Genomic DNA, 20480 nt, shown 5'->3' on the forward strand with positions numbered 1-20480 from the left:
GTCTCTTGTAGACAGCAAATAGATGGGTCTTGTTTTTTTAATCCAGTCTGAAACCCTGCGTCTTTGATGGGATCATTTAGCCCATTCATGTTCAGAGTTACTATTGAAAGATACGAATGTATTGTCATCATAATACCTATTCAGTCCCTATTTTTGTGGATTATTTCTTTGGGCTTCCTCTTTCTTTTACAGAGTCCCCCTTAATATTTCTTGCAGAGCTGGTTTGGTGGTCACATATTCTTTCAGTTTCTGCCTATCTTGGAAGCTCTTTATCTCTCCTTCTATTCTGAATGAGAGCCTTGCTGGATAAAGTATTCTTAGCTGCATGTTCTTCTCATTTAGGACCCTGAATATATCCTGCCAGCCCTTTCTGGCCTGCCAGGTCTCTGTGGAGAGGTCTGCTGTTAATCTAATATTTCTCCCCATATAAATTAGGGATCTCTTATCTCTTGCTGCTTTAAGGATTTTCTCTTTGTCTTTGGAATTTGCAAATTTCACTATTAAATGTCGAGGTGTTGAACAGTTTTTATTGATTTGGGAGGACCTCTCTATCTCCTGGATCTGAATGCCTGTTTCCCTCCCCAAATTAGGGAAGTTCTCAGCTATGATTTGTTCAAATATTCTTTCTGGCCCTCTGTTCCTCTCGGCGTTCTCTGGAACCCCAATTAAACATAGATTTTTCCTTCTGAGACTATCATTTATTTCCCTTAACTTTTCCTCATGGTCTTTTAATTGTTTTTCTCTTTCTTCCTCATCTTCCTTCCTTGCCATCAACTTGTTTTCTATGTCACTCACTCTTTCTTCTACCTCATTAACCCTCATTGTTATGACTTCCCATTTGGATTGCATCTCATTTAATTGATTTTTAATTTTGGCCTGATCTAAATTCTGAAGTCATGAAGTCTCTTGATTCCTTTATGCTTTTTTTCCAGAGCCACCAGTAGCTTTATAATTGTGCTTCTGAATTGGCTTTCTGACATTGAATTGTAATCCAAATTCTGTAACTCTGTGGTTGAGAGTACTGTTTCTCATTCTTTTGTGGTGAGTTCTTCTTTCTAGTCATTTTTCTCAGTACAGAGTAGCTGTGTGAGCGGGCTGAGTCAAGAATAAGCTTCTTGTTAGAAGCGAAAACCCTTCTCTCTATAGCGTTCCAGCTGTTCTCTCTTTAAATCTCAGGTCGAATTTGTAGGTTTTCAGGATGGTTTGAAAGTTATTCAGGTATTTGGTGGGACCCGGTGAGTTGAGGATCCCCACTCCTCCACCATCTTGCCCCCCCCCCATGCAAGCATTTGAATCAAAGTGTGTAGGTTACAATTTTCATTCTAGTGAATGCAGATTTGTTCAGCCCAGGTAGGTAGGTATCTGACAAAAACAAAGTAAATCAGGAATGGAGAGCTCTTCCCAAGATCCTTTCTAGAAGACCAGATATCCCAGCCCAGGACCCTGTAGGAAACCATCGGCTCCCATAGGAAACCAAAGATTTCCCGGAGAAATCTCTGCTCCCAGAGATCTAGGAAACTAGATCTCTCTAGGAGGGCAACGGAAGTAAATATCCAGGTGGGGAAGGACCCCTCTTCTAGACCTGTGCTTCTCAAACTGAAATGTGCCTATGAGTCACCCCAGGATCTTATTAAATGAAAATTCTGATCCAGTGGGTCTGGGTGAGATGAGACCTGAGATTCTGCGGTTCTAACCAGCCATCTGGACATGTTGATGTTCTTGTTCTAGGAGCTAAACTTTTTACTGAGTGGCTTGGGTTCAGAACAGTGCTTTTATATGTGAATTTGCAAAAGAACTATTTGGAAAGCTCACCAACACACACGTTTCTCTTCCCCAGCCCTAGAGACAGATTTCGTAGATAGGGCCTGATGATTTGCCTTTTAATTTTAACACTCCCCAGGTGATGCTGCTAGTCCCTGGACTACACTCTGCTTAAAAAGTCTGCAGTTAACTTAGAGCAGACTTCATTTTTGTTTTTTTTTAAAGATTTTATTTATTTATTCATGAGAAGATAGAGAGGCAGAGACATAGGCAGAGGGAGAAGCAGGTTCCCTATAGGGAGCCTGATGTGGGACTTGATCCCAGGATCCCAGGATCATGACCTGAGCCAAAGGCAGATGCTCAACTGCTGAGCCACCCAGGTGTCCCAGAACAGACTTAGTTAAGGGGACTCCACCACTTCTGCCAGTATCCTCCTTGAGAACAAAGCATCACACACCAGAAGATGGGGGATGACACTGAGTCTTCTCTTTGGAGAAAAAAGTATGTGGCATACTTAGAGAGTATCTCAGGGCCTGTGTTACTTGTTGCTTTGACAACATGCTGTTTTGAGTAAAGATTGAAAAGGATGCTTCTGGAACAAAAACTAGAGATAAGATTGAGTTTAAAGAACAAGTCTACCTGAGGTGGTGCTGACTGGCAAGCAGTGGGACTAGTTATTTTAGGATGACAAAGTTATGTCTGTGTAAAAAAAAAGCTAAAAACTCAAATATCAGAATGTCAGTGGCTAGCTCTTAATGTCAGTAATGGGATTGGGGGGGGATGTTTACTTCTTTTTGTATACTTTTTTGCCTTACATTTTCTGCAAAGGACATTCAAAATACCTCTTTCACAACCTTAAAAAAAAAAAAATAACCCTCCCAGATGTTTTTAAAGGGATAAAGAGAAGTATACGCCCTGTGCAAATACACTTTTTGTTTGTTTGTTTGTTTGTTTAGTTTTGTTATGTCTGTGCCGCCTGTGCTGCCTTTTTCATTGGGAAAGGGATTGTTTTGTCCATAATGGTCCCAGTGTCCCAGGGACAGAGGAGACAGGTAAAGGGTGAGGAGACAAACATTTCCATTTGCCTGGAAAATGGCAATGATGCCTGCCTTCATGGTGAGAACAAGGAGTCCCAGAGGAGAGGTTGTAAGTCACTAGGGGGAAATTAGAGGCAGTTTCTCCTCCTCCTTCCTTTTTCCCTAAACCATCCAGCTTAGCCACAGAGTCCATGAAAGGACCTTTCTCACCCTTCTCCTTGGAAGGTCTGACATAAGCTTTAAAGTAGAATTGGAAAAGATTAGAAAATGAAGAGAAGAAGCTACTGGGGAAGTGTAGAAACTGCTGATTTAGACGTCTGAATCGAACTGATCCTTTGGGCTGTTTTCCCTACATCCAGGCTGCTTGAGCCCACTCAGGACGACTGGACCAGAGTGAGGCACTCAGTGTAATCGGAATCCTATCATGAACATGTCACCACTGAGCCAATGAGTGTACTCTAGAACGATCCTTCTAGAAACATGCAGCCCTGCGCTTGAAGACATACCTTTTGGGGCATTATGTAGACTGTTAACATACGTGCTTATTTTCAGCAATTCAAGAAAATATATCTAAGTCAGTGTTTTTTGCTTTTTGTTTTGTTTTGTTTGCTTCTCTTAATCTGGAAGCATTCAATGAAGTTCATATGCATCTATTCACCCCAGTACAACTTTTCAGCTAAACTCTAAGGCTCTACTGACACCTGCTGGCATTTCATCTACTTTGTTAGAAACAACAAAACAAAATGCTAAACATATTTCCTAAAGTCTCTGGGCGTTAATATGCTAGGTATCCATTACCTGGAAGACAGTAGAAAGCCCTGTGGGGCTTTTCCATGTCATGGAGGGAGATGTGTGAACAAGCCCAAAGGAAGGGAAACATCAGGGTTCTTCCTGCCTCTCAGCCATGTGCCAGCTGCTCTGTGATCTTGGGCAAGGCCCCTGACCCTCACTTTCATCATCACAAAGAAAAAGCAACAACCTCCTCATCCTGGTGCCCTTTGGGGCCTGTGATGATTCCAATGGCATTTCCTACTAAGTAAAGCATGAGTTCTGTCACTGGAGTGGTGACCTCAGAGGTCACTCCTGGAGACCTTTCTGTCACAATAAACAGGATTCTTCACCAGCATTGTATTTCAAAAGATAGATGAGTTGTTTAAACCTCCTCAAAGCCTGGTATCTCTGTAATTTATTTTTAGAAACAACTAAATCAGAGTGCTCATAAAAAGCCAGTGAACAGTCTCAGAAATTGCCCAGTTTCTTTGCCCTAGGAAACCATGGACTCTGTTTCGTGTTTTGGAACACGTAACAAGCCTTCAGGTTGAGAAAATGCTGTCCAGTGAATGCCAGCCTAATTATTTATGTTTTTCTGTCTCCTCTTGGGAAACTCTGTGTGAGCCTGTGGTTTGTTAGGCCAACAACAGGATATCTGATGGTCCCCACAGGGAATTACAGTCCCATATTTAGCCTGACAGAGGAAGTCAAGGCTGATGATGAAAATAATAAAGCATGTCTTTAATGCTACTATTGCCTTTATTCCTCCTCCCTCTGAATCCTGGTGTCACCATCAGGAGGCTTTCCATGCTATTTATGGTCCTCAGCAAATGGCCTTTTCTAGTTGCAGTAGGAAATTTACCTCTTCTGGCTCTTAAGTCCTCCTTCAGAAAACTGTTAGGTATGACCAGAGCATAAAGAGGAAAGCCAAAACTCTCAGACTCACATCCATTAAGATGACTCTTTCCAAAACGAAAACAAAACAGAAGAGAACAAGTATCGACAAGGACATGGAGACATTGGAGCCCATGTGCACTGTTGGTGGGAATGTAAAATGACACAGCTACCATGGGAAACAAAATGGTGGGTCCTCAAAAAATTAAAAATAGAATTACCATATAATCCAGTAATTTTATCTCGGGGTATATACCCAAAATAATTGAAGGCAGCAACTTGAAGAGATACCCGCACACTCAAATGCATAGAAGCATCAATCACAATAGCCACCATTAATCATATAGCAAACCAGGTGTCCATCAACAGATGAATGAGTAAACCAAATGTGGTTATTGGAATATTATTCAACTTTTAAAAAGAAGGAAATTCCGACACATGCTGTGACCTGGCTAATACTTGAGGACATTATGCCACGTGAAATAAGCCAGTCAAATTTGTCAAAGGGCAAATACTGTATGATTCTATTTTTATGAAGAACCTAGAATAGGCAGATTCATAGAGATGGAAGTAGAATGGTGGTTGCTAGAATGCGGGGGTTTGGGGGAGGGATGTTGTGTAATGGGGACAGTTTCAGTTTTGCAAGAAGAAAAGAATTCTGGAGAAGGGTGCTGGTGAAGGTTGTACAACAATGTGAATATCACTTAATGTCACTGAACTGTTGACTTCAAAATGGTTCAGATGATAAATGTAATGTTATTTGCATTTTATCACCATAAGTTAAAACCACAGACACTCTACAGAACTCCATCTTTACCTCTCGCCATTGCAGTGACTCAGTCACTAGACCGTGTTAAACCTGGTGATACTGTGCAGCGCTGTCTGATAGAACCTGTACTGATGGAGTTGTTCTGTATTTGCTCTGTCCAGTGTGGTAGACACTAGCCCCATGCTGGCTTTTGAGCGCTTGAAATATGATTAGTGAAATGGAGGCACTGAATTTTACTTTTGTTCAGTTTACATTTCAGTAGCCACATGTGGCTAGTGGCTACCGTACTGGGCAATGCAGATAAAATATACATATGTTCTACGATCTATCCCCAAATATTTTCCCTTCCTCAGCATAGATTTACAGCAGGCAGACTATAAACCAAAGAAGGTAAAGTTCTGGGTTTTGTGGAGGCCCCTGCTCTGTTTTAATCCCCCAGTATCAATTTGCTACAAAGCCTGTTGCCAAGAGTATGATTCTTTATTTAAGCAACTTGGTATGGCATTCGTTGGCATCAGTTATTGGACTCAAGGGCAGAGTTGGCCTTTATTCACGGGCCACCCTTTGCTAGTAGAATGTCCTTACGAGACCCAAATTCTTTTACTGCCATGTACAGTCTTCCTTCACTTTTCCTTGTAAATCCGTGGAGTGCTGGTATGAACTAAAGCTGAGGTCCAAGTCCTTATACAGAAATTATGTAAGCGCTCGCTGTTTGCTCTGGATACCCTGGCAATCAGTGCATGCTTTTTTTTAGGGCTCTGCTGGAAATCCCAGACAGGTGAGATACATAACAAATTCTTAGGCTGAAATAGAATCACACAATAAAACTGATGAACCCCGAATGCATTCATCCTCTAAAATGGGAATAGCTAAGTATGTCATCACATTTTGGGTAATGTTGCTTAGAAATAATGAAGATGGCCAGTGGCTGGAAAAGGATTTCTACTTAAACAGGCTGCAAATAGAAGGTTTACCAAGTCAGTCAGTGGGCAGCATTCCATTGTGACAGCCCAGTACTTAATGATGCTCTAGATGTTACATTTATCTTCATGGAAAGAATGAAAGCTGTTTATTAAAGAAGAAAGCATGGTGTGCAAAATGAAGATCACTCTGTGACAGAGAGGAGATAAAAGAAGAGTTTAGATTATTCTTAGAATGGACACAGGCTATCTAATGAAAGCCACCATTTTTAGCATCCATGGTTTTGCTCATCAGGAATGTCTTTTCTTTCTCTTTCAGCAATGGGTAGAAGGATTGAGATCAATCATACATAACTTCAGAGCCAACAATGTTAGTCCAATGACCTGCCTCAAGAAACAGTGAGTTTTATTTACATCACTCTTTGTCTTTGGCTGTTAAAAAAGTGAAAGGTCAGATTTAGGAGATGAAGGCTTAAAACACACACACACACACACACACACACACACACGGCCAGGCACCACATTCCGTGCCTTCCCCTCCATGCTCCTGACCCTGGAGAGGAAGTTCCCCATACACACCTGTACCCTTCATGCTACTTGGCAGGGCATGTCTGAAAACCCATAGCCAATGAATGCCATAGCCCAAAACTGGTATGAAAGGAATGGTTGGTGGTGGATGCTGTAACCTCAGTATCCTCTGGATTGTAGGCCCCAGGCTGAGTGCTGATAGAGTTCTCCATGCCTAGGGCCATAGTTGGGTACTGCTGTTGTAGCTGGAGCCTCTGTTGTGTGAAACTGAGAATTGAGGAGTGTGGCCAAGAGAAGCTCTTACAAGAGCACCCATTTCTAGGGTCGAGAAGGAGCACTGGCCCCAGGGACTGTTTAGCACCCAGTTAGGAATCCAAATGTATTGGCCTTACTCCAGCTCACAGGATCCAAAATCCAGAGGGATACTACAGGAGTAGATTTTTAACCCTTCCCAAGTTATCCCATCAGGGTGACATGAAGTTTACTCAAGGAGAAATCCCACCCTGTTTAAAAGGCAGCAATCAGTGGAGGAATGGAGCTGCTTGCCATCACAGGGTCATTGGCAGGTGGTTATAGGTGCAGAAGGGAGCAATGCTGAAAAATTACAGGAATAAACCTGCCCTCGCAACCAGGCCCAGCACCAAGGCTGTGATTGCTTGGACTGTCAAGCAGTAGGAAGGAAGGTCAGCCCTTGGGGTACTTTCACCCTTACTGTTGGTCCCTTTGGCAAGTGCTTTAAGATATGAGCTCTTGACTGTAATCCCAGCTTGGCCACCTACTTAGTGGTTGGGTGACGCTTGGCAAGTTCTTAGCCTTGTATGTTACTGTTCTTACCTGTGAATGGAGAAGGTGACCATAACTCATTTCACAAGATTACTGCACAGATATTATGAGGTCCTGGAGAACACCCAGCCCAGTGCCTGGCTCCTAGTCCCCCTTCATTCAATATTAGTGATGTTGATCATTATGCCATCCCTCCAATTTCCATTCCATCATCTTAGTAGGGGATAGCTACTCTTGTAAATACCTGTTTGTTGTGCAGCTGCTTCTTCTTTTCCTCTACAGTTGCTCTGTCATGTTTTCTTAAAAATAAAGGGCAACAATGGATATTTGACATTACATTTTGAGCATTCATAGAATCCCAGAGGATCTGAGACTTTGAGAATGCCCACTTATACCTGAGGGACCCCAATATCCATATTGGACACCAGATCTTAAATGTCCCATTGATGTCCTGCTGAGATCCCCGTATAGAGCTGGTATTCACCCATCCACCAGCTGCCATGAGGTTTAGTTCATCAAGAGGTCACACCTGCCCACTTCTGCAGAGAATTACCCCCTGCTGCAAGGGAGTCTCTGTGCCTAGGAGACTATACTCCTTCCTCTTCCTGGTGAGAAGCCCTGGGCTCATAATGGGCTGGAACAGGATACAAAAAGCCAGGCTCCATGCCACCCAGTCTGGTGCACGTCGCACTCCAGAGCTCTCCCTGGCGTCGGGCTAAAGCACCAGCAGAAACCATAACTTTGTGTGACTTCTCTCTGTGCTTTCTGCTTCCTTCACTCCTGTTGTCTTTGAAAATATCCCTTCCAAAGGAGTCACTTGTGCTTCTAGGAAATTGCCATAAGGCAGAAACTTTACCAAATTGTCACGTTCTTCTTGTTGTTAGAATATTATTGGCTGGAAACAATTAGAATGTGAGTTTGGCTAAGAACAGCCCTAGTCCCAAAGTACAAATAAATGTTCTGGGTCCCTGTGTGTCTGGAAAGCCTGCGGAAAGTAATGAGTTGCTTATCATCAGTTTCAGTTTATGAACTTCTCTTACTCTTGGAATTTAAGGAAGGTGGTCATTCGATATCTGCTTTGCTGCAGTGGGAACAGGGATGGGAGTCCCCATGGGTCCTCAGGACAAGACTGGCTGGTGTCACCATGCAGTTGCATTTCTTACCATCTCAGTAAAGATTATTAAAGAGCAATAATCAAAGATGAGACCAGTTACCAAAGAAGTACCTGCAATTTGTTTTGCCTAGTGTAAGCACCCAATTTTCTAATTCATCTAGGTTGCTAGGACAAAAGGGTAGAACTCTCAGTTAAATTTAAATTTCAGATAAGTAATAGTTTTTTCGTGTAAGCATATCCAGTGCAGCATTTGGAACATACTTGTAAAAAAAAAAAACAAAACGGTATTTTTCAGTTAAATTCAAATTTAACCGAGAGTCTTGGATTTGTATTTGCTAAATCTGACAACCATAAATTCATCTCACATTCTATGATTGCCTGTTTTCAGAATAAATGTTCTTTGTTTGAATGAACTTTCTTTTAATGTTCTTAACTGGTTTGAAGTGTTCCTCCTAAGAAACATTAAAACAGTATTGTTACTATTGTTTTCCAGCTGGATGAAATTGGCATTTATGACCAACACAAATGGTAAAATTCCAGTCAGGAGGTAAGTCGATCATTTCTGCCTGTATTCCATACCCTGAATCGACTCTTGTGATACCAAAGAGCCCTTTACAAGTACTTGTTAATTGCTTTCACTAAAGATATTTCTGGAAGCTTAGTTTAAATCACTCTATCAAATGCCGTGTTCAGTTTGTAAAAATCCCTTGTGGATGTAAAGTTGCATTTTTACTCAGAATTGGTAGCATTAGCTCTGCCTTGATGAAGAACATCTAGAAATGCAGCAGTATTCTTTTAATCCTCAAATAAGTGGGTTTTTAGGATTTTGATATATTTCATCTAGTTGCCATGAGCAAAAATTAGCTAAAATTAAAGAAGTTTGTATTGTGCACCTGTAGTAGGAGTGTATAGACTGTGTCTTTGAAAGTGTGGTACCTAGTCTAGAGGTGCTCATTCTGGACCTTGCTGTTCCCTGGTGGGCAGGGCAGGTGAATTCCTTTGGCTTCTTAGCACTTCATCTCTAGGTGTACTGTCCATGGCACCAAACACTCTTCTGAGCTATCACTTTTTCTCCTTGCTCTGCCCAAGGTAACAGTGACAATGAAAAAAAAATGGCAATAAAGCTTGAATGGAATCAAGAATGAAGAAAACAAGGGTACCTGGGTAGCTCAGTCAGTTAAGCGTCTGACTCTTGATTTCTGCTCAGGTCTTGATCTGAGAGAGATCTATGCTGAGCATGGATCCTGCTTAAAATTCTCTCTCTCTCTCCCTTTGCCCCCGCCCCTTCCCCTGCTCATGCGCATTATTTTAGAGATAAAATAAATAAATCTTTAAAAAAAAGAAAAGAATGAAGAAAACATGAACCAGATTTGTCTTCTATGTGTCTTTTTTAAATTCTATTTGTTTTATTTGTTTTTTTTAAGATTTTATTTATTTATTCATGATAGACATAGAGAGAGAGAGAGAGAGAGAGAGAGGCAGAGACACAGGCAGAGGGAGAAGCAGGCTCCATGCTGGGAGCCCGACGTGGGACTTGATCCCGGGACTCCAGGATCACGCCCTGGTCCAAAGGCAGGCACTAAACTGCTAAGCCACCCAGGGATCCCCAGTTCTATTTGTTTTAGAGCACAGTTGAGCAGAGGGAGAGAGAGGATCATGAAACAGACTCCCCACTGAGCAGCGAGGCTACTCAGAGCTCGATCCCAGGACGCTGAGATCATAACCTGAGCCAAAATCAAGAGTCAGGCACTTAACCAACTGAACTACCCAGGCACCCTTCCAACATGCCTTCTTTAATACTAAGCTGATATGTTTCACCCTCTGAGGATTCCCCATGCTTCCCACTTTTCTGCTTCTCTATTCCATTTCTGGTGTTAGGATTTGCTAGTGGTCTGTGGGGACATCTTGAGATGGTAGTAATAGGAATTCTTTACCAAACTCTCTAGTATCTTTTTGGCTGGTGTTTGTGTAAGTGCTTCATGGAAATTCCATAAGCTGGAGTGGGTCTCAGAGGGTCAGCTGTCCACATGAAACCAGGAGTGTGTTTGGATTCATGAGCCTAAGCCCACGGTCTGAATTAATCATGGGTTTCCTGGATACCAACCCAGTCTTCTAGAATTCTCCAGACTTTGATTCCTGTTGACTTCTATCTGCATACCACTTTAGTGAAGAGGCCAACTGCAAACAAAATCCAGAGCTACTGAGTAGAATCTTGTCTTAGAACTGTTTATCTTAAAAAAAAAAAAAAAGAAAAAGAAAGAAGAACTGTTTATTTTCCAGAGATGAGGCAAACAGGTCACCAACTGATAGCATTTGAGCAAATGCATTTGAGCAGTGGCATGCTGATCACATTGAACCATTTCTGACTTTTCTACACCTTCCTTTCTGCCAAGTCACTTCATTCTGCCTTGAAACTTCATTCTGTATCCCTAGGAGATTATCGTCATACTCTCTCAAAATTATTCTTTTCACATCTAATAGAATTGTCCTAGGAGCACCTGGGAGGTTCAGTCAGTTAAGCATCTGCCTTCAGCACAGGTCATGATCCCAGGGTCTTGGGATTGAGCCCCACCTTAGGCTCCCTGCTCAGTGGGGAGCCTGCTTCTCCCTTTCCCCTGGCCTTTCTCCCTGCTTGTGCTCTCTTGCTCTCAAATACATAAAATCTTTTTTTTTTTTTTTTAGATTTTATTTATTAATGAAAGGGAGAGAGAGAGAATGAATGAGAGGCAGAGACACAGGCAGAGGGAGCAAGCAGGCTCCATGCAGGGAGCCCAACGTGGGACTTGTTCCTGGGTCTCCAGGATCAGGCCCTGGGCTGAAGGTGGCGCTAAACCACTGAGCCCCCCGGGCTGCCCAAATACATAAAATCTTTAACAGAATTGTCCTAGAAGTCATCATTTTTCTTAATTCCATGCTCTGTAATAATCCATATGACAGGGACGCCTGGGTGGCTCAGCGGTTGAGCATCTGCCTTCAGCTCAGGTTGTGATCCTGGAGTCCCAGGATCAAGTCCTGCATTGGGCTCCCTGCATGGAGCCTGCTTCTCCCTCTGCCTGTGTCTCTGCCTCTGTGTGTGTGTGTGTGTGTGTGTGTGTGTGTGTGTGTCATGAATAAATAAAATATTTAAAAAAACATAATCCATATGACAGAATTAAATATCAATGAGAAAATTGAAAGCATACAAATCATAAAGACGACGACCATGGGCAGTATTTTTGCTTAACTTTTTATTGAGGGCTTACCAAGTTATAGACCTCATGCATTTGTTGTGGTCTTTATAGATCTGGATGTAGGATTCTCCTTTTTATTAGCTTTCTAGCAAATCAACATTATGTCTGCTTTAGAAAAAAAAAAGGTAGAGCTTTTTAAAAAAACAAAAGCCAAAAACACCTTGTCAAAACCCTTGACTGATAATTATTGGCAAAGATACTTTACAGTGATCCTTATTTTTTTGTAAATCCTTTGTTCTATTGAGCAATGGCAGGACAACTATTTTAATATATCCTAGCATCCTACAGCTACTACCCAACATACAGTATATTTTTCTTTAAAATCTATATTGAAGTAATAAGTCCAAACTTAACACAGACAGCAGTGTGGAGAATAGAAATTTATGTCGGATCTGTTTTTACATACCTTACTGTCCTTTTTCTTCCGAGATAAGGTTCAGGCAATAGACAAAGTAAAAACACATAGATTGCAATCAAAGCAAAGCACGTCTAACTGGCAATTTTGGTTTCATTTATATGTATTCTAATCAAGCCATTGTTAGACAAGCTTAGAAGTCTTTCATGGTTTCAAAGATCCTTATCGGTATGTTCACATACAAAATTATTACCATCCTTTTGTCATTTTCTTTAGTTCTCCTTGACATAAACTCTTTGGTGCCTGCCAGTGTTAACAGGTGTTTGACACAAGACATCTGTGATTCGGGGGCAGTTTGTTCAGAGTTGATGGAGAATTGATACCAAGCCAGAGGAAAGCGGATGAATCTCCTGGTAGATGAGCTTGCCAAGAGCTAGGTGGAAATTGTTCTGAATGTTTTAATGGATATTAAGAGTAAACACTTTTAAAATGTCATTTCATCACTATCATTCTGGAGTTCTTAAAATGGAAACTATTAGTATTGTGCACATACTGTTTAAAGGGATCTGGCTTCATAGTCATTACATAGCTTGGGAATGGCCCCTGCTCTTGAGTATTAGCTGAAATTTAATATCCAGGAAGTTTCAGGGATGATTAATGAAGAAAGTCTTAGTCTTTACCTCCCTTTTTCCTTTCCATGTATATAGTCTTATGCAGACTCCCTTTCTCTCAAACTTCCAAACTCGCACTCCATTTATCTTTCCACCCAGACCAAAGTTTGAAAGTCACTCTTTCCTTTGCCATTTCCTCCCTTGTAAACTGGAGTTGAAACCAGTGGCTAGAGAGTTGGGATATGGTAGCCAGACAATAATTGCAGGCTCTGCTTGGGAGTAGTCTTAAAGGAGGCCATTGTATTAAAGAAGGCTGAGAGCTTCAGGTATGGGCATGGCAGCCCAGCTCCTATGTAATCCATCTACGTCCCAAAAGCTTGGTTTGTCTACAGAGGGGATAGGACTCTCCTGAGGCATCACTGCCTGATTCCTCTATGAGTGATTCAGAAGTTGGTGTTAAAACCACCGAATGGATCATAGGCCTATTGAGGGCAAGGAAAGAATGAGACCTACTTGGTGTCTAGCATCATTGCTCTCTTAGTTACCTATAAAGTCTATAGGAACATGGAATTTGAACCAGGACTCCAGAAGGATTGGGCTTCACTCAAGGGTATTTGCTTTCATAGCATTTCTTTAGGGGAAGGTGGTTTATTTTGATCCAACAAAAACTCATTGAGTTCTACCCTATACCCTGCGGGCATGGGGCTGTATATAGAGAGTTGAATAAATCACTGTCCTTTATAAGTAGTCTCCCATGATATGCCTATGAAGGTGTCTAAAATCTCCCCAGGCTTTGATAAATGTGTTTCTCTCAGGACCTGTTAAAGGGCATTCTTCTGGGCCTCTAACTGGAAACTCCCAAGAATTCCCCTTTGCCTCACAACCCCCCTAAGGAAATCCATTTTAAGGCCCAAGCTGTCTGATAGCTGTCTGGAGCAAAGGCAATAAAGGCACTTTGTTAGATAGACCAGGGCAATGGCCTTACTCTTACTCAGCTTCCTTTCTCCTATTTTCCATCCTGGGCTTGGTCTCCTTGAGAATGAGGTGGGCAAACCTGCAGTGACATTGCCCAACCCAAGCCCCCTCAGGAAGGAGGGGCCAGAGAACAAACTCCTCTGGCCATAATGCCACCTCTTGCCTCTGTTTTTTGCACAATCATGTTGTTGGGCTCTGACTCTGCCTTCACTGATATATTCCTACGGGGATTTTCCTCTCTCCTGGCACTGGACACCCTATTTTTTTTCTTTCTCTCTCAATCTCTTTATTTGCTCCCCCCACCCCATGCAAGCAAATGCTTGCATTCCTCCTCCTACTCTCTGTTTCTTTCTTGGCACTTCAGCAAGCTCTTAGCCAAAAACTTCTGTTCCTATACACTCTTCTCTTCCTCCCTTCCCTCCTTTTCCTCTACCCCACACCCTGCTACTGTTTCACCAGAAGGGCTCAGGCCCTGTACCTGCTACATTCATGACCACATCGATCAGTTCTCATCTCATTTCTCATGCCTCTCCAAACCTAACCAAAGCTCAGGTTTGCCGAGATACCCCTGAGATTGCTAGGCAAGCAGTTTCCTTCTGCCAGGCATCCCAAATGTGGGGATGCTGGCACCTGTAGCTCTCACAGTAACACATAATTTTAAAAAAAAAGAGAGAGAGAGAGAGAGAACACTGAATAACTACTTTCCCCTGTTTTATAAAGGTCAGATAAATTGCTTCTCAAACCAATTTTGTGTATACAAATTCTGTGAACTCTAGGGAAGTGGGAAAATGTGAACATAACACCCTCTACACTGGAAACTGGTTTACTTAATGTCAAACACATATGTGCAACCACGTCCATAGATTTGTTCAAGGGAATCTTTGAGCCTCCGTAGAATTGAATGCCACTGTGTAAAGTGCCCTTAAAAATGTACTTCTCAAGAGTATTCTTGGACCAAGCATAAAACCATAAAGCTTTGAATGAACACATAACAATTCCTTGACTTAAAGTTAGTTCTTCCCAATCTATTTGGGGAAGTTATACTCTGCAGTTGTAGAGGTGCTTTCTCCCACTCATCAAGAATAATTGGCTCTCCTTGCTTACAGTTGGAGCTGGCCTCCACTTAACATGAATAACGAGCGCATGACAGGTTTGCGTGTTGGGAGGTGCTGTTACAAAGCCCCTTGTGCTCATGCTACGCTTCCCACATGAAACGGCTCTATCCTCAGGTCGAGGCTGGACTTTTGAAATTAGAGTTTCAGTTATTACAGTGATAGATTACCTAGGCTTCCAGCCACAGAATGAATGAAGGTTCCTTTGGTTGGCTAAGGCACAGCTCAGGACCAACATGATTCTAGGACACCAGCTCCTCTCAATAGGTCATTCTGCGTGTCCCAGTGTATTTATCATAAGCAGGAAATATGCTTATTAAGGTAGTACTCATTTTAGCAGCCTTGATGCACACCATACAAGATAAAGGGAACACCATTATTCAGAAATGCCGTGTGTCAGGGTAGTACCAAGATTCTATTGAAACATTGAGCAAATGTTCCCCTAGCTCCCCTTCCCACCTCATCTACCCCTTTCTTCATCAACTCCCTAATCTTTGTTGTAGCTGGAATTTCAGAGTAGCTTGAGGGTGCTTAGTTAGCTCAAGAAAAATTTAAGGGCACCTGGGTGGCTCAGTTGGTTAAGCATCTTACTTTGGCTCAGGTCATGATCTCAGGGTCCTAAGATTGAGCCCCATTTAGGGCTCCCCTCAGCAAGGAGTCTGCTTCTCCCTCTCCCTCTAAGCACCCCCATTCATGCTCCTCTCTATTTATCTCTCAAGTAAATAAGTAAAATCTTTTTAAAATTTTAAAAAATATGTCTGATGTTGGATGTCAGCTGTAGTAAGTATGAAAACAAGCTATAAAGAGCCATTTTAGGCAGAGGCTGAACTCTGAGGAACCTTCCCCCCCCCCCCAAGCCTAGTTAGTGTCAACATGAGGTTTTATTCTAGACCTGTCCCATCTGCTATGTTCCTTTTTCCAGAGAAAGTTATTTGGTAGGATCAAAGTGTATCATTGTTTTTGTCCAGCAGGATCTCCAGGGCTTCTTGTGTCCACCCAGGGGGACAGTCATCTGAGAATCAAGTTGCCTCTCGAGTATAACCAGAGGAATATTGCAGGAGCTAGTTAGGGAAATAAAAAAATACCTAGAAATGAAAACTAAATTCTACTTCCTTTCCCTTTCTCTCCCTGCCATCCTACCATCTGAGTATTACTTGGGAGTTTTGCCTCAGAGAAAACAGAATCAACAATAACTTGACTTTTTTGTTTGTTTGTTTTCTTTTCTGCCCTAGTATTACTAGAACGTTTGCATCGGGGAAAACAGAAAAAGTGATCTTTCAAGCACTCAAGGAGTTAGGTCTTCCCAGTGGAAAGGTATCTATTCATTTAATCATGTGTTTCTAAATGACTTTGTCTATTTATGTTCTCATACGTAATAAGCCAGATTTTTTATTCTAAACTGCTGTCATTTTGATTCAAAACTGGATTCAATCTCATAAAGTACAGATAACTTTTCCTTCTTCTTCTCCTGCCTGCCTGTCTTTTATTTTCTGAGCATTTTAAACTAAATGTTCTTAAATTCAAATAATGTACTTCACAATGTTTTTATCAACTTTATTAGGGAAAGGAAATGATAGCCAGTTTGCTCTTTTACACAGCTTGTGGAAGGTTTATTTTATCTTATTTTTTGAGAGAGAGAGAGCGAGAAAGTGGGGGAGTGGGGGTGGCGTGCAGAGGGAGAGAGAATTTCAAGCAGGCTCCATGCCCAACACAGAGCCAGATGCTGGGCTCGATCTCATGACTCTAAAATCATGATCTGAACCAAAGTCATGAGTCAGATGCCCAGCTGGCTGAATGCCAAGGCACCCCCAGAAAGCTTATTTTAGAGAAGCCCATCCACCTTGCCTTGACCAAACACAGTGTGAGCCTGAATAATTGGCTAATAAATCCTGTTCTTCAAGATGGCTGTGAGATATTTTATAAAGCACCCCTCCCTACACAAACCATTTGTGTGCCTGGCCCTTTGGACCTAGGATAATTGAAATTAACTTATTGACTACAAAAAATATTTAGGCCTGTTACTACTTTAACAAATCCAATTTGAAATACAAACTTCAGTGTGAAAAGTAAAATTGTATGTGGTCATCCTGAGCCCCTTCATGTGATCTTGTGAAAATTCACAAGATGAGCATAAGTAAACACTAGGTTTGATTTATTCAGCATCCTTTAGGCAGGCACTTGCTTTTCTCCCTCAAGGAGAGAAAGAGGAAATGTTTCTTTATATTTATTTTACGGGGTGTTTCCCAGAGCAAACCCAGCTGTAGTCAGTGTTTGAACACACAAGTCCTGGCTGCATGGTAACCAGAAACACCCATTTACACGTGCCGTGTGCTGGCAGGATGGCCTGGCTACAGCTGGAATTGGCCTTCTGGCTTCTATCAGTAAGAATCCGAAATGGGGGCCCTGGGATCACCGGTAGTCATTGCTTTGCTTCATGATCCTGTCGATTCTTTCCCTCCAAGGAGAACAATGTTGCATGTGTTATGAGACTCTTTGCTCTTTACAGAATGATGAAATTGAGCCTGCAGCATTTACTTATGAGAAGTTCTACGAACTGACACAAAAGATTTGTCCTCGGACAGATATAGAGGATCTTTTTAAAAAAATGTAAGTTCTACTTAAAATGTCATATTGTTGTCATTTTAGATTTTTAAAACATTTTTGTCATAATGCTTTAATATAGTAGGTTGAGAGTCTCTAGGATTATGTAGCTAGGGTTATATTTTCACCCCTTAGTTTATCACTGTAAAAGTTCACTCGGAGTTTTCGAGAAACTTTTACAAAAATTAATGGCAGCACCTGGAACAATTTTTTCCCCCTTGCATTGGCTTTACTAACTACCTATAATTTTAACCTGCTCCTTTAGGTATTAACCCATTATGTGAACTAACTAGATTCGATTTGGAATGTTATTATGTTGTTGAAAAGTTCATTCATCCCAGTTATTTCAAATGGATGACTTACATGTTGTATTTAAAATAATGGCTTTTCATAAACTAGAGAATTGCAGACATGTTCTGTGAGCTAGCGGGAGTGTTTTCTTTCTCTTGTTGTTGGGTTGTTTTTTTTTTTGTTTTTGTTTTTGTTTTTGTTTTTCGTACAGTCTCTGGCCATTTTAAGAATGCACCACTACTTCAGGGTTAGAAGATAAGTTTAGCATTATCATCAACAAATGTCAACATGTAAATCGTACCTACTGTAGCATCATATACAAAAACTTACTTTTTCTAATAAATTTCTTTTCAGCAATGGAGACAAAACTGATTATTTAACGGTAGACCAATTAGTGAGCTTTCTAAATGAAGTAAGCTTTTTCATACATTAACTCCATAAAGTCTGTGTGCAGTGGCTTGCCTCTTCCAGTGTTCCCCATTGCATGCCCGCATCATATGCCCTACTTGCTTTGCTTCTGACCTGCTGATCTTTCCATATGGCTTTCTTTACCAGGTGCAAAAATCAGCTGCTGCTCCTGTGTGTTCATGCACTTCCTACACATTGGCTTTGCACACTGCTTTTTTTTTGTTGGTTTTCTTGCTGTGATGTATAGCTCTGGTTCTATGTGTGCGTGTGAATTTTATAATATATCCATTTAATTAAATGTGTCTATGTTTTTGCAAGATGATATTTAAGGTAATTTTTTTCTCTCCTATTGATCTCATTAAATAGAGAATGGATTGAAATTACCATACTATAGTTGGATTCTCCATTGCTAACTTTTTCTCATACTTTTGCATGGACTGGGAAACTTTATTTTTTGTCTTTTAATGGATTGCATGTAAGAACAATGTGTAGGTTCCAAGAGAATATTTTGACAACAAGCACAACAGTGGAGTTCCTGGGTGAAAATACAGTACACATTAGGCCAACTAGATTGAAGGATAAATTTTTACATTTTATTTTTATAACAAGCTTAGGGCTCATTTTAGAATATGATCCACTCAACAACCAAAAGTGGTTGACAACATTTGCTTACACACAAGAGAAAAATATTTTCGAACACATCAAGTTTGCAACTTTTGTTACAACTAAAATTTACTTTTTTCTCTTTACACACACAAAAGAGTGTTCTGTTCAATGAAACCCATTGAAGCTCTTGCTAATCCAAAATGGGAAATTTACTTTTTTTCTAACACATTAGTGGAATTGACAATATATTTTTGTTTCAAAACAATTTTTAATATAATTTAACTGTTATACCATACCAAGAGAAAACATTTGAAGAGAGTATTATCCTACACATGAGGCATTGCCCCAAAGAATAGGCAACAGGGAGATATGATTTGCCAGTTTGTAGGAACAAATCACATCTTTGCCAAAGCCCTTACAAAGCTATAATAATGAGAGCCTAAAAGCCCTTATGCAGGGAAGACCAGCGACTCCATTTATCAGCACAGATGCCTTCACTTTTAATAAACCTTTCAGTACAATACAGTATTTATTTTACTTGAAAACATTTCAAGTTTTCCACCCCACTAGTTTTTGGTCATGCGAATACTATGTTTATAATCTTTACCCAGATATTATCCACATTCCAGTGGCACCATTACTCAGAAGTTAAGTTGCCTTACTTTGTTTCCTTGACTCCTTCCTACTCTTCTTCTTTATTTTTAAGATTTATTGTTTTATTTTCTTCAGCTTCTTCATGCATTTGGGGTCACTGATTATCTTAAATTTTGGTGAGATGGGCAGGAAAATCTGCTTTTTACTAAAGAGGGAAGACCCTTGGGAGGCACAGAGAAAAATCTACATTGTTAGTTTGCTACTTCCTAAAAACAAGGTCTCTTGCACACTCTGAGATGAAGCTGGCACCCAAGCATCTATTAAGCATGACAGAGATCTTACTATATATGTCACCGTGAAATAGAGAAATAATTCTGAAGTCTTGAGGCTAGATCTGGTGTTCATGGGCTCTTATCCTGTGCCTTTCCTTTTATGGGTTGTTTTTGTAAACCTACCCAATTATCACTTATAATTTATTTTTATAAGTCTACGACATAACATTTAATTTTTAAAAGATACAATCACCCATACTCTGGCTCTGCCATCCAAATTATTTCTTCAAATACTTATTATTTGATAGCTTTTATACATCATTATCACAATGGCCAATAGCACTCATTTGCTTTTATATTTTCTGCTTGGCTTCTCATTCATGGTAAGGAAGCATCTTTACTTCCGGGGTGGGACAGATGGAATCAGTGTGATTCTTGATTTCTTTAGATCATAGAGACTGCAAGATGGTCCAGGAAAGTGTACACCTTTACTTTTCATCAACTTGCCTGAATCTCTCCCTTTTCTGTCATAGCAAACTGAATTGGAAAGACTAGATAGAAATCTGAGTGCATCCTTGAAGAAGTTAGTCAAACTTAGAAAACATTCTTCCAGCTCCTGTACTCTCTCTTTTAAGTCCTACAGTGGCTCTTCTCCTTCTCCAAAAGCAGAAGATGCTTTAGGCATAGCACCTTTGAAGCCCATAATGAAAGGAGACAGTGTTCACTTGAGAAGGAAGCTGGCATTGCAATGTAAAGGTGTATGGCTCCAAAAGCTTAGATCTAAACGTTTGCAAAATGCCTTAGCTACATAATGTCATCAACCTAGAGTTCAACATTGTGTTAGAAGC

General features: G+C 40.9%; 1 protein-coding gene across 14 annotated transcripts in view; it reads left to right on the forward strand.

The window, feature by feature from the left end:
* The window catches only part of PLCB4 (phospholipase C beta 4), a 417242-nt gene that overhangs the window by 302241 nt on the left and 94521 nt on the right, over window positions 1-20480 (forward strand). For all 14 annotated transcript variants that reach the window (XM_041733173.1, XM_041733165.1, XM_041733160.1 and 11 more), the window contains 5 exons: window positions 6472-6551; window positions 9071-9124; window positions 16093-16174; window positions 17367-17467; window positions 18107-18164. In XM_041733173.1, coding sequence (XP_041589107.1) covers window positions 6472-6551; window positions 9071-9124; window positions 16093-16174; window positions 17367-17467; window positions 18107-18164 — 375 coding nt within the window. The remainder of the gene's footprint in view (window positions 1-6471; window positions 6552-9070; window positions 9125-16092; window positions 16175-17366; window positions 17468-18106; window positions 18165-20480) is intronic.

The sequence above is a fragment of the Vulpes lagopus genome, chromosome 18 (assembly GCF_018345385.1).
Source record: "Vulpes lagopus strain Blue_001 chromosome 18, ASM1834538v1, whole genome shotgun sequence".
In the NCBI taxonomy this organism is placed as follows: Eukaryota; Metazoa; Chordata; class Mammalia; order Carnivora; family Canidae; genus Vulpes; species Vulpes lagopus.